Below are 13823 nucleotides of genomic sequence, written 5' to 3' on the forward strand. Positions count from 1 at the left end.
CCCTGTGGTTTGTATACATAAATATGAAAGTCATGCCTTAGTTCTTATGACTTTGCAACTATAATATTATACAATCCACTTCATTATACCTCAATATGGCTTACTTTTTATCCTTTTTACTCCTTTCTATTCATCAAACTGGGTTTATCTGTTTCTATATCTTCAATAAAAGTATATAAAGAGTTCTAATCTAGACAATCTTTCAGTGTTACCCAACCAGCACCAAAAGGCATGACCGAAATTTAATACCAGTTTCTGAGGTTCGCCTGGCATTTAGTTATTTCTGCTGTATGAGGAAGGGAGTTAGAGAGGACATGGAGGAGGCGGGTGACGTACGCATGTATGCGAGCTATTCCTCACAAGTTTACGACAAAATGTAACTGTCACATAAAAATGTTAGCACGTCATTTCTACGGTATTTCCAAGTAGCATTTCTATACTAGTATATATCTACTCCTATTATAACTTTTCAAGCGCTACATAGTCTAATCTGAAAATACCGATGACTTATGTATTAGAATTGGATGAGCGGTCGTTTGCTTCCTTTTGCCATATACAGAGGAGAACAGACTCGTCGGTATACCACACAGAATGATCGCATCCTTGAATCTCTGTCCTCGTACTTACAACCTTATACCTTACTTTGCATTTTCCTCTCACGTCCGCATGCATCCATGAAGATGGCTATACTAGACAATCATTTTTTCCAAAGTACTGGTACTTGGAAGTTAAGATTGGAGGTGGGGGGGGGGGGGGAAGGGGGTAATATGAAGATAGAACGACCGGCAGCAACACGTGCACCCCTCGATACGACACGAAACGCGGGGCCTCAAACTAATCTCGCACCAATTTCTGCCCCTGTGATTGCAGTATGCGAGCACGTATGTGTCCTAGCCAAGATTGCGTGCTTGATTTGGACGAAAAAAAAAAAAAAAACAAAAAAAAAAACCACCTTAGAATCCTCCGCGTTCTAGATCAATGATTTCTTCGAAGCTTTCAGTGTTAACCAATCGGCGTTTCGAATGTCAGACAACGACGAATTCGGCGATACAGCAACAACATCTCTGACCTGACGTCATGGATGATACAATTATTGGTACTGACTTACGATGTTTAAAGAATGGTATAGTTTTGGTTGAGATTTGACATTTTAACTTTTTGAGAGATACAAATGTAATAAGAGACCACAGAAATGAAAATACAAAGAGCTTACAATTTTATGAGGAATTCAAAGTTTATTTGATGACCATCAGGTCTGATATGGCTGAGATATCTAGAAACAAAGAGATGCTAATAAAAGGTGGGACACACTTTTTATTAGGATCACTTTGCTATACTTTGTCATTGGATATCTCAGCCATCTCAAAACAAATTTTCATCATCATAATTCCTTTTAGAATTGTTGTATGCTCTTTAATATAACATTAATGTGATTTCTAATTATCTCGCAACATGTTAAAACCTGAAGAATCCTCAACTCAACCAAAATATACTATCCTTTAATGACCAATCTCTATACATTTCTCACTATTCATTTGGACGGGGAGACGTTGGCCATGCTAAGTTTACGATGCCCGATTCAAAATGCATCAATACACACCCCTCGATCTTCCGAAAGGAAAAAAAAAACCATATTCCTATTATATATCCCTAGACCCTGGGAAAGTGTTATCAATTACAGCCAATATGGGGCCCACGTTTAGCTCAGAGGCGTACACAGTTTTCTTCATTAAATATACCTGCATGCCACGTGAAGAAAACGGTCGTTAAACTGCTGTATGTAATGATCATCTTTAGTGTATAAAATTTAATTTGTTTATGATAATTTACATCTGCCACACAGGACACCAGCCTCCAAAACATCAACCAGCCCACCTGAGATTCGCACCTTCGATGCACGTACTTGTCATGATATAACTTTATTTTTCTGTACGCAAACTCTCTAAATATGCCCATGGTTAACACTCATATATAGTTTAAGAAAGCATGTAATCAACTTGATTATTTGCTCTCAATGATTTCTGCTTGGTTTTCACGACCGAAGGTGTTCCATCTGTCTTCAAACGACAAAGAAATGCGCAATTGAGTAGCAGGCATCTATATACATTATTTTGGGAAATCGCTGCCCTTACCAAAAAAAAAAAAAAAAAAAAAAAACAGCATGCGCAACGCAACTGGTAACAGTTGAGCAGTCTATTGTCTGTTTAAAGAAGAAACCCTGTTCAGAGATGCTTGCAAAGTGGAGAGAAAATGTGTACGGTGAATACAAAACAAATACAGATATCTTCAGTATGAAAACGAGTGAATGTTTTCCTATTTTCTGGGGGAACAATTGAGTCTTACATAGTGAAAGTTTACAATGAAAATGCCATGAAGCAAGCTCGTCCGAACAGGAATTACGACAAATATTTGCAGACTTCGCCATATATTCATCACTTTTAACGCTGAAAATTTTGGGGCTTTCAATATACAGCTTCTCATGCAGAAATTGTTTTTAATGCAGCTTGGTTTGAAATGCCAATGTATCCAATTATCACCTATGGTTATACATCTGCACAGCTTGTAAGAAAGCGTTCGACATCGTCATTTGGCTACTCCATCTTCCTCAAATTTATCCTTTAATTCATGAATGCTTAACTGCAAAACTTTAAAGCAATATAATGCCTAGTAAACGCACGAACATCACTTCATATTACGTGTAATATGATCTTATGTATATGTTTGCGTATGTGCGTGTGTGCGTGAATGTTAGTAATGTAAATTGATACATTTACGTACACATGTAGGCCTATATAACATAAACCATTCAACTCTTATATATCAAAATTATGAACTCATGCCTTTATGTAAAATAACCATTTTGCATTGTGACGTTAGTGTTTTACGTTCTGCTCAACTATTGTATTGCAGACGATCACGCATTTTCAACAATTCCCGCTCTTATCACACTTATGTCATATTGCTCGGTGAAGAACCGGGCTCTTATCAAGCATTTTCGTCACTCGTCAAGATCTCTTTAGGCGTTCAACAATGATTTAAAAACAAACTTCGAGTAGATTACACGGACTCGTCAGCAAAAAGCATGAAAAAAGATTATTTTGTTCTGACGTAAATGGGCTCATCTGGAGTGGTTGTAGGTCAACATTAATTTTGTTTCGAGAGAGGTAGGGAATCAGAAGCATTCAGAAGTGTTTTTCGGCAAAGTGAGTTATCTTCGAAAAGTACTTGAAAGTGAGAGGCGGCGGTTTTGAGGAGAGTGCGAGAAGCAAAAAGGAGTTAAGCTGAAGGTAAAATGCAAAAATGTTAGCAATGGAGGAAGGGAAAAGGGGGATATAGATGCTTCATCAATCTGAGCTTAACTTGTCTCATCTTCCCGAAGGTAATCATGGATATAGGCTATGTCGTTCGGATTTTTTTAAAAAGACAAATTGGAAACCTCCGGAGGTTAAAGTTTTTTGTGTCGTGAGCATAAGGTCTCTCCTTTTACTCTAGTATGTGTTTTCTTACTGTAACATTCATTTCCAGCACAGATTGACATGTATGATTGATATTTTTTTATGTTTTCATGATGAGAAAAAAAATTGAGCATTTTGAAAATGAGAGCATAATGTTAGTGTTTAAGGATAATTCTTTGGTAGTTAGGAATTTGTGGTGAAAGTACCGACACGAAAGGGAAGAAAAATCTTTCTCAACAAAATGTGAATATATTGAGAAAGCACTTTATCCACCAACCATGATCCTTGTTTAATGATGACTGTCTTTCAAATAACGCATGCACATCAACGACAGATATACATAGATTGTGTTTGTACACACACGTGTGTATTGTGTGTGTGTGTGTGTGCGTGTGTGTGTGTATGTGTGTGTGTGTGTGTGTGTGTGTGTGTGTGTGTGTGTGTGTGTGAAAGAGAGCAGAGAGACAAACTTTTATAAGACGTTATTAAATTTCTGTCTCATCGTACGTAATGCATGGCCATCATTCTAATAGGTGTAACTACATAAACTCCAACACACGAGGTAAACATGTAAAGTGAAGGAGATTCAAGAATAATGTACGTAATCAAATTGATCAAGGATACACCGTGGAGCTTGTAGCTACGAGGAGTGACTTACCGCTCCATGATCTATTACCAAGGCAAGTTTGATGTATAGCTGCGGATCTTGGATGGAGGTTGTTCTCTTTCTCTGTGAGTAGGCAAAATGTTAAAGAGTGGCAAAGTATTCACATGTAGAAATAAACTATAAAAATTTGACTTCTGAAATCGAACTGATTACCAATGGATTTGTCAGTCATAAACATCGTGGACAACATTCGCTGACATTGTTAAAAATTATGTCATTCACTTTTATATTAATGATAAATGCCGTTGTTGCATCATTAACTTCCGTTCTCAACATGATTGTAAAATGTTTGTCGTTGGTCAATCTCTTCTTTGACAGTAATCATATACATGATGGTATTTATGTCGGGGTAATCCCATGAGACCGACACCCACGAATCATACGGCCCATGAGTTTGACACTAGGCAAATAAGGCTTATATAAGTTCAACACTTATAGGTAATCTATATGTAAAACAGCCCACGAGTTCGACATTCACATTACGACACGGGGCTTAATGTGTCGGTCTCGTTGGCCTCATGGGCTGTATTGACTCGTGGGTTATATAACTTGTGGGCTGTATCACTCGTGGGCTGCATGACTAGAATATAGGCTAGATGATTCGTGGGTGTCGAACTCATGACAATGACATGCACCCCCTTATGTCACGCAATACTACATGCTTGTATACCCTTTCTGTTTAAGGAACTTTAAACAGTATGAGCAAACTATGAAGTTTTCTCTATCAACCTGTTACTCAAAGCACACAATGGGTTAATAATACTCTTTTAAACACACTTTGATTGCTCAATATTGTTGAATCTTGCTGACTGAACTGTATGGATAGATGAATATGCTTAGTACTATTACACCGTTGGACTAAAGTAAAGTAAAGTAAAGTAAAGTAAAGTATAAAGTAAAGATGATGTTCAAAAACAAGGAAAAAACACTCCTGTAAAAAAGAAATTATGCTGTCCTTCTCACTTTAATGATCTGTGAACAAATATCACCATGGTACTAAACCACTAACTGAATGGTTTATTCAAACACTACAATGTTTTGAGTATGGGATATGGGCGGTCATTAACATATCTCACTTTTTTTAGGCATTTACAGTTTATTTTGCAACTTCATTTCTTTGTAGCCTCAAATAAACACAATATCAGAGACTCTTACGTGAGGCCATATAGCTATAAGATTCTTCAAACTGGAAGGTAACTTGATATTGTTAAACGGGAAGCCTTCATTCCTTCGATATATCTTTGTAATTCTGGTTGCTTGCTTGTTCCATTTTTTTTTTTAATTTGCATGCATTATTGAAAATAGACCTATCTTCGTTTCGCAGAGTAACTGACAAACAGCAGTAATATCCTATTTGAGGAAGCTTACCGCTTGAAGTAATAATGCTAAAGAATTTAAACCATAAGACACATTACAATGCAGAGTTTTGATGACAGAAAAGGACCCTGTCCATAAGCTTGACACGAGTAAAAGAAAAAGTATTATGTGCATAACATTTCAAGAGCCAATAGGGTCGTCTCGGAAACTCTGTCAGCAATAATAACAATAATAATGATAATGATAATGATAACGATAATAATGATGATGATGATAACAATAACAACAAAGATAATAATGATGATAATAATAATAATAATAATAATAATAATAATAATAATAATAATAATAATAATAATAATAATAATAATAATGATAATTAGAAGAAGAAGAAGAAGAAGAAGAAGAAGAAGAAGAAGAAGAAAGAGACGTCCCAGATTTGTCTTGAACTTCTTGGAATTTTCAAAACATCAAGAATTAGAAAATTTCGTATTCAGACGCCGATGCCGCGATCATAGAGCCATGGTACGTGCATTATATACCCCATCATTCCACAATTTTTAGATTACGTCCTTGTCTATCTCTTATGAATGCATGAAAGGAAATTTTACGTCAACAGAAGCTAAGAGTCAATTAACGTTATGGTGTACTTACCCTAGCTCTTGCCCTGTCATCTCGCCATAATGGCTCTCCACGGCCAATGGAATCTGCATTATTATGAAAGAGAAAAAAAAAACACGGAAAAAAGGGATTGAGAGTGGATGCAAATGATTCATGTTTGCATTTTATAATCATATACTTTTCTGGTGGGACAATTTTTTCATCTCGTACACTTTTTCCAAAAAAGTATATTAAAAAAAGAATATTACAGTGGTGCTGTAATAACTGTAAAGCCGAACTGAATATACCAAAGTTGTTTTTTTTTTTGCGTGTGTGTGTGTGTGTGTGTGTGTGTGTGTGTTTTTAGGAGGGGTAGGGGGATGGGGTTGTCTTTTTTTTTACTTTGATATCATTTGACACCAGCCAATCATCTTTCAGCATGATACAGGCCTACATGTTGCTATGATCGATGATCATATTTTGAAATCACTGGAAGTTGCCACACTGCACGCGGTGAGTCTCTCACGTGACTGTGCAGTATAAGACAGTCAGGTGACTACGAAACCGGAAGCAGACGACAGAGTTAATGGTGTTTGTAGACCTTTATAACGGACATGTCCAGAATATATAACCTTTGACATTTCGTCGTAAATATTCATTAAGTGCACTTTAACTGCGTGCAATGTTCTGCGTTTCTTATCCTCCTCCACGGTCGGCCTGACGGGAATACCCCGTATTCTCATAGCTTGTATACATTGTCTATTTTCAAGACATCTATTTAAAATATGACATAACGAGTGCAGAAAAAAAGAAGGCCAGTAATTTTCTTCTTGTTGTCCAATATCAGCTTCTTCTTTCAGCGCGTCACAATTTCTTTGCAGTTGTTGTTGTTGTTGTTCTCTGAGCATTCCATTGATAGTCTTTTTCACAAATACACTGCTTGAACCATTAAACAAACATAGAGTAACATTGAAAGGTCGACGGGCACGTAGGCAGACAGAGAGGGGAGATGAGAAAAAAAAAGAAATAAGGAGAGAAAAACAGAATAATTGGGAAGAAGAGATTAGACAGGGGAAGGGGAGAGGGAGAAGATGGAGGATGAGAGGGGAGATGGAGGGGAGAAAGGGGAGGGGAAAGGGGGTAGAGAAAGACAGAAAGCAGGGGCAGATCAGGAATTCCGTAAAGGGGAGGCGCCTTTAAAAAAATTAAAGGGAGGCGCACGCCTCCCCCCCCTCATTTTTTCTTTTTTATTTCTTTGTTTTAAGAAAAAAGAAAGAGGGGGCGCGCGCCCGATGCGCCCCCTCTGGATCCGCCACTGGGAAGAAGAGAGAGAGAGAGAAGGGGAGAGAGCAGAGTTTGCAGAATGCTGCCTTCTGTCGTTTTTGTTTATGTTTTTTTTTCGTGTGGGCTTATTTCTTTCTTTTTGATCCGACTGTACTTTGTCCAGATAAGTCTTCAATCCACTGGGGTGACAGTTGTGTCACTCCGATCCAGACCATTGGGTGTCCTAGCAGAAATTTGTCATTCTTTAATTTCTAGAGAAATAGCCTTTGTTAAAGGCTGAACGATTTCTATCTGCGCCCCTTAACGACATGGTGATACGGAACGATTAAGATAATCTTCGTGGATTATCTTCATGACTATCTTCACAGTACCTCTATACTCAGGAAAATTTTTGCACGATTTATTTTAGAAAATTGAGGACAATCCGATGGTCATGCTACACTAAAGTGCAAACAATTCTGATTAACATTCAGGAGTTCTAATTCATGATTTTCTTCCGTCGAGATGTTTTCATTGCAACTGATTGACATCTGCATACTGTATCATCTATTTCAATTTCAACTAGAAAATCGAAGAGTACGACACTATACGATCAGAAGAAAATAGATCAGGGCCCCGTTTTATTAAAAAATGTTATCAATGACAAGTTGTCATAGTTGGTATAAGCTATTGCATCTGATTGGCTAAGAACAAATTTGTCATAGAAATGTGGCAGTTGTCACTGATAACAAGTTTTATGAAACGGGGCTCAGATCAGAATAAAAAACAAACAATCAAACAAACAAAACAAATACACGGTCGCAACGGGAAAAAAAGGAAAGAAAAGCCTGGAATCAAGGCCAAAAAATCACGAGAAGAGAGGCGAGAATTTACTCGACCTCGAGATGATGCCGAGGCGAGAAAAATCAGTTCCCTCGCTGTCAGAATCATGATCCACAAAGATAACATCTGAAGTGGAAGTATAGAGAAAGAAGGACGAGCAGCGCCGATGCATCTTGGGTAAAACATGTATTCAGGAGTGAGAAAGGAGGAATGAGTAAGGTGAGAAGAAAACGGGCGGAGACAAAACGGAGGGTTGATATGCCAATGAGCACCACAAACCACCAATATTGATTTATTTGAAATGATTTCAATTTTCCCGTCATGAAATGGAACAAGACGCTGCAAAATATGATATCATTATGAAGCAAATTTCAAGAACATGACAGAGCAAAGTGAGGAAATTGGATTTAAAAAAAGAGGCATCAGACTTTATCTCTGTCACTGGGACATTTTGTCTGCGTTTTGGTACTGGAATTAAAGTGCACTAATCAAATCGTAATTATGTTTAATAAAACAGTGCAGCATACAAATACCAGAGAAGCAGTTAATTCGCAGCATAGAATCAAAACCGATAAGTAATGTGCATGGTGCTCGTTAAAACGTGAACATCTCATTCGTGCCAACCTTGGTGCAACTCATAGCTGAAAGGATACACTGTCGCCCTACTTTCGTTGATGAGGAAGCAAGGCAAAGCTCACTGCTGAATTATGATCAATCTGCAATCGCAACAGCATATTACTGATGAATTTTGTAGAATCTACTTTGCATTACACACTTGTAAGCAATTTGTCCCGTCAAATCTACATCACCATGATGTTTCCGCGCGACAGTCAGATTGCAATGTAAAAAGGAAGGACGCCATGTGAGATCACGTTTCCTCCTAATTTGCCCCAATCGAACAAGCAGAGTCCAACCACTACGGCACATGGCGCGACAACTGACGAGCTCTTCGCGCGTATATCGAGTTACGCCGCGCGTTACCGTCTGTTATAGCAAGCTGTTGATCAGACGAGATCATCAGCACACGCAAAATGCTTGGCAGTCAGCTATTCAAAAGACCCGCGAGCGTACAAAGAAAGCACAGGTCGCAGGAATAAACGTACCTATCAACATTTGATGTAGACCTTGAAGCAGAAAAGCTATTAAATTCCACAGAAACAATGCTTAATTATCAGAATATGGAATCTTAAAAGTTTCAAGTTTCAAGTTTATTTCATATTTCCACTTTCTCAGTGATGGGATTACAAAATGATTGACAATAAAACAAAAGTACAAAATATATACAACCATATCTTATGTTTGTAAAAAAAAAAAAGACAAACAAACATTACACACAAATATAAATGGTCGTTATCATCTGAGGATATCACAAATAAATGTCAGAAATATGATGGGGCCTACATAAAAGCAATGATGCTTGTAAAAACTGTAGGTTCCCGAATTTATAGGCGTGAAATTATACGGAGAACGGACATGTTTATCTCGACCAACTTAAATTGTACCAGTGAAAAATCAGTATTAAAAACGAACTATCGAACCACATGAATACTTTAGTATCGCTTAAACGAGACTGTATACATATTTCGCCGTGTTTACACACACACACACAAAAGTGCTATAACGGTATCGTTAAATAACTTGGAGCTGCAGACAAAGACAAAAGACTGGGGGTATTAAAAAAAATGTTGCTAAAAGTGAAATAGGCTCTCTGTACCGTGATGAAGGAATCGGGTTGCCTACATCGATACACAAGTCGATTACTGCTCAAAATTTTACATTAAAAAATGCTTGCTTTTATCACGATTATCATAATTATCTTATATAAACATACTAAGTATAACAGGAGAATCTGACGAATTTCGTTTGGGAATTGCTGGAAAAGCGGAGAAAGCAACAACACTATCATCCCACACAGAATCTCCTACGAAAAAATCCACATCTGCTTTCCAAGAAGATCAACGTATTTATCAAAATAAATGTAACAATCGCCAAATCAACAAGTATATCAATGAAGATAGAGGGCAAAGTACTTTTGTTTTTCCTTTCATTCACATCGGGCAATCTCACTATCAAGAAGGCATTCACTTCTATCAATTTTAGGCTTGTTATTCTCCGCAACCAGTGGCTGCGTCATTCAATGAACTCCGCGGGAAAATGTTGACGCAATAGAGCAGAGGGATGTTGTTTTCTCTGACTGTGGAGAGAACGGGGTTGCGTGGGCGCACGACAGAGATATCAATTTCAACGAGGTTGACGGAATTGTTTAAACAAGCTTACTTTTGCGTTAAGGGTAATGAGGCTGTAACGAATTGACATTTGAAACCTTTTTTAAGCGGCCTGATACACACAATCAATGCACTCAGGTACTATTTATGTCAATCACGCAAATTTTCATGTCATAGCATCATCAAAGTTGAAATATATTGGAAGAAATGGTAGAAAAGAGATATCCGAACCCCGATGAAGTTTGCCGACATCGATGTTTATTACTAGGTCGAATAGGCACTGATGAAGCTATTGGAAACAATGAAATTGATGTGTGTGTGTGTGTGTGTGTGTGTGTGTGTGTGTGTGTGTGCGTGTGTGTGTGTATGTCTGTGTGTGTGTGTGTCTGTGTGTCTGTGCGTATAAATGGTGTTCATCTGTGTGTAGAAAGCTGGGGGAAGTCGACGGGCGCAAGTGAGGGGAAATAGAGGGTGAAGGGGATTGGACGAATGTGTGGGGTACAGGGTTACGGAGGGGCAACTGCGGAGAACTGGGGGGGGGGGGGGCTAAGTGGTCTGTATTATAACATGATTCCATTCTGTTTTGCTGTACAATTTCCTTTTTATTTCAATTGTCATCAATTGGACAAAGGAGATATTATTTGTTTTATATCATCAAGTTTCTACTTCTGTGGAAAAAAAAAACTTATACACAGGAGGGTATATAATTCTTTTGTTATTTGTATCCAAATCATGTTACTTTGTTATACAGCAGTACCAGTTTGTAAATTATTGTCTTTGTATCGAGTGGAAATGAATAGAGACCACTGGAAAAAGTGTGTGTGTGTGTGTGTGCGTAACTCCGCATATGGCCTAAAGATTCAAGAAATATGCATATTTATGAATGGTAATGACGTTAGATCGAAAAGGAAAAAGTTAGAGGGTTGATTGTTACTGAAAAGTATCAGATAATTATTTCAGTTGATTAAGCATTCCACCAGTAGGCCTAAGTATAAAGACGCGATGTACTTTTGACACACACGGTTATGAAGATATATATAGTTTTTATTTTCCTTAACTGTGACTTATCGTGAATCGACTTTAATACCTTAATTCCTTGATGCAATAACAATTCAAAGCTGATTGCGATGCAATCATCTGAATGACTATCCATAATTATTATAAATGACATGTACATAAGGAAAATTGAAACCACTATATACCATTAGAGTCTTTAAGTCTTTTTTTCCCCTATTTTTACTCGGGGAACTTGCTAATGTATTGTACAAGCTTCGCTTCTTATGCAAGTTCCCTCCATATTCGTTACTGAAGCTAGTGCTATTTCAACTCAAAGTGATTTGATGAAAATCGAATTATTTGTATATTACGTAGGTTCATGTGTTTGTAGTTGCAGGTGCGTATGTATTATACTTTTGTTTTTATTTTAGTCTGTATTTGTTTTATGACACTCCCACCTTCTTGTATAAATTGTTAATCCTACGTAGCAATAATTTTGTATTATTTGGATATGGAAATAAATTAATGAATTGATCAATAGCAACCAAAATGTTTCTTGTGTCAGGCAATAAATATATATTATTGGGCATCTTGGTGGCGTGTTCTAAGCGCAATCGATACGATTTGAAATTAACATAATATTGTATATATTACTGTGGTTTCATAGGATCAAGCGGCAAAGAATAAAAGCGCCATAAAACGCTGCGCGTACCTGTTAAAGCAACCACAATGATAAGTAGAAAACACACACACACACACACACACACACACACACACACACACACCAATTCACACACACACATTATTGTCCAAATTATATACACACGCGCGCGCTTACACGCTTACAATACGACGTGCATCAATTTTCTATATAAAAGCCACTCAGCAGTTGGACAACCTTTTAGGGGATTTATCCGTTTTCAACAGGTTGGTACTCAGTGACCGGACGAAAGTGCTTTTAGATAATAAATAGGCTTGATATAGGTTGGCGAATTCAGATGACAGCCACTCAGATATCATATTTCACAGCGGCCGGAAGGCGACTGCAATTAACCCAAATCCCCGATAGTCCAGCAGCACTTTCGGACTGCATGGTATTCTACTTTGGCTGTCCAGATTTATATCTTTCATGTTTTTAATGGATATCCATATTCTCCGCTAGTTCTGATTCGATGGTGCATGTTTGCGACTTGGAATTGCTCCGAATAGAATCTGATTTCCATTTTTCATGTCATATTCATGGTGTCTTTCATGGATACATTGTAAACCATATACGCGAGGATTGAAAACTAGTTATTCGCGTCAAAGTTGCCAAAATGCATTCGTATTCAATAATAACTTCATGAAAATCTTTGCAAATTCATCAATGTCTCTTTGTCTACAATCATAGTAAAAAGGTCCTTCTTATCATTATTATCATTTTTCTTTTTCTTTATTTTTCAAAATAAAAATTGATCTTAAAATCATCGCATGATTCAGTTTTGTTTTGTGTTGTCTCCTTACTTGACCGTTTTTTGGGTCAGATATAGGTACATGGTTTCTATCTCTATAAATTTGAAACACGTAAAGGCACGTTGCTATTAATAGCAGAAAACTTGGTGCGACAGCGCATTATCTTCGAGTCCTCCGATTCCCGACAACGGACCCTCTGGCGGCAGAAGTTGAGCAGGGTCAAGAGTTTTCTACTTGCAGACGTGGCCTACTTCTCATAATTTTATCATTCTTTTTCTTTTTAATCGTCGTAAGACGCGTGGAGCCTTTTTTTTCGGAAAATGGACATTGGCCTGCTCTTGTTCGACGAAATTTCATACAATGCACACGACCATGCACACATTTATACCCACACACATACACGCACACGCACACACATTCGCATACCCACAGGCATACACACACACATGCATACACAAACACCCACGCGCACACACACGCACACACACACATACTACACAAAGCCACATGTAAGCCAACACCCACTCATCATTATTCTCACACAAAGTGCGAGGTCATACACCTTCACGCGCCAGACGGGCATTTTGAGATCGTAAACTTAAATCAGGTTCAGTTCAAATAATGGCCGAGGGATCGGAGCTGTAAGAGCGTGAAATTTCAAATTTACCAAGCGTCGAATTACACAGAGAGGGAAGACCGATAGCCGCGGTTCACTGTAATATTAAATGTTCCCTGAGCAGCACGCATGACTGTGGCGGCAGAGAAACGCACGCTAAACAGTGGCGCCACAATATCATTCCTGCGCTGCGGCCATACTGGTAGGCGTCACGCCTACTGTTAAACTACAACATTATCTTAAAAGGTTAAGTGCCCACTAAATACACCATTTACTCTTATTTGGCTAAAACGCACTATTATCCGTTAACAACTTTCGATCGTCCGCTCTCTCTCTCTCTCTGTTTTATAACATTATGCATATTGTTTTCGCTGCATGGTAAACATGAC

General features: G+C 37.9%; 1 protein-coding gene across 1 annotated transcript in view; it reads right to left on the bottom strand.

Annotated features, from left to right (window-relative positions):
• Window positions 1-13823, bottom strand: part of LOC139725218 (disintegrin and metalloproteinase domain-containing protein 11-like) — a gene marked incomplete at its 3' end in the record, with an annotated part of 65637 nt that overhangs the window by 21115 nt on the left and 30699 nt on the right. The window contains exons 2-3 of the mRNA XM_071636308.1: window positions 6094-6146; window positions 4114-4185 (exon numbers count right to left, since the gene is read on the bottom strand). Of these exons, the coding sequence (XP_071492409.1) occupies window positions 4114-4185; window positions 6094-6146 (125 nt within the window). The remainder of the gene's footprint in view (window positions 1-4113; window positions 4186-6093; window positions 6147-13823) is intronic.

The sequence above is a fragment of the Diadema antillarum genome, unplaced genomic scaffold (assembly GCF_040938485.1).
Source record: "Diadema antillarum isolate AM-2024a unplaced genomic scaffold, OU_Dant_1.0 seq00000025_RagTag, whole genome shotgun sequence".
Lineage (NCBI taxonomy): Eukaryota > Metazoa > Echinodermata > Echinoidea > Diadematoida > Diadematidae > Diadema > Diadema antillarum.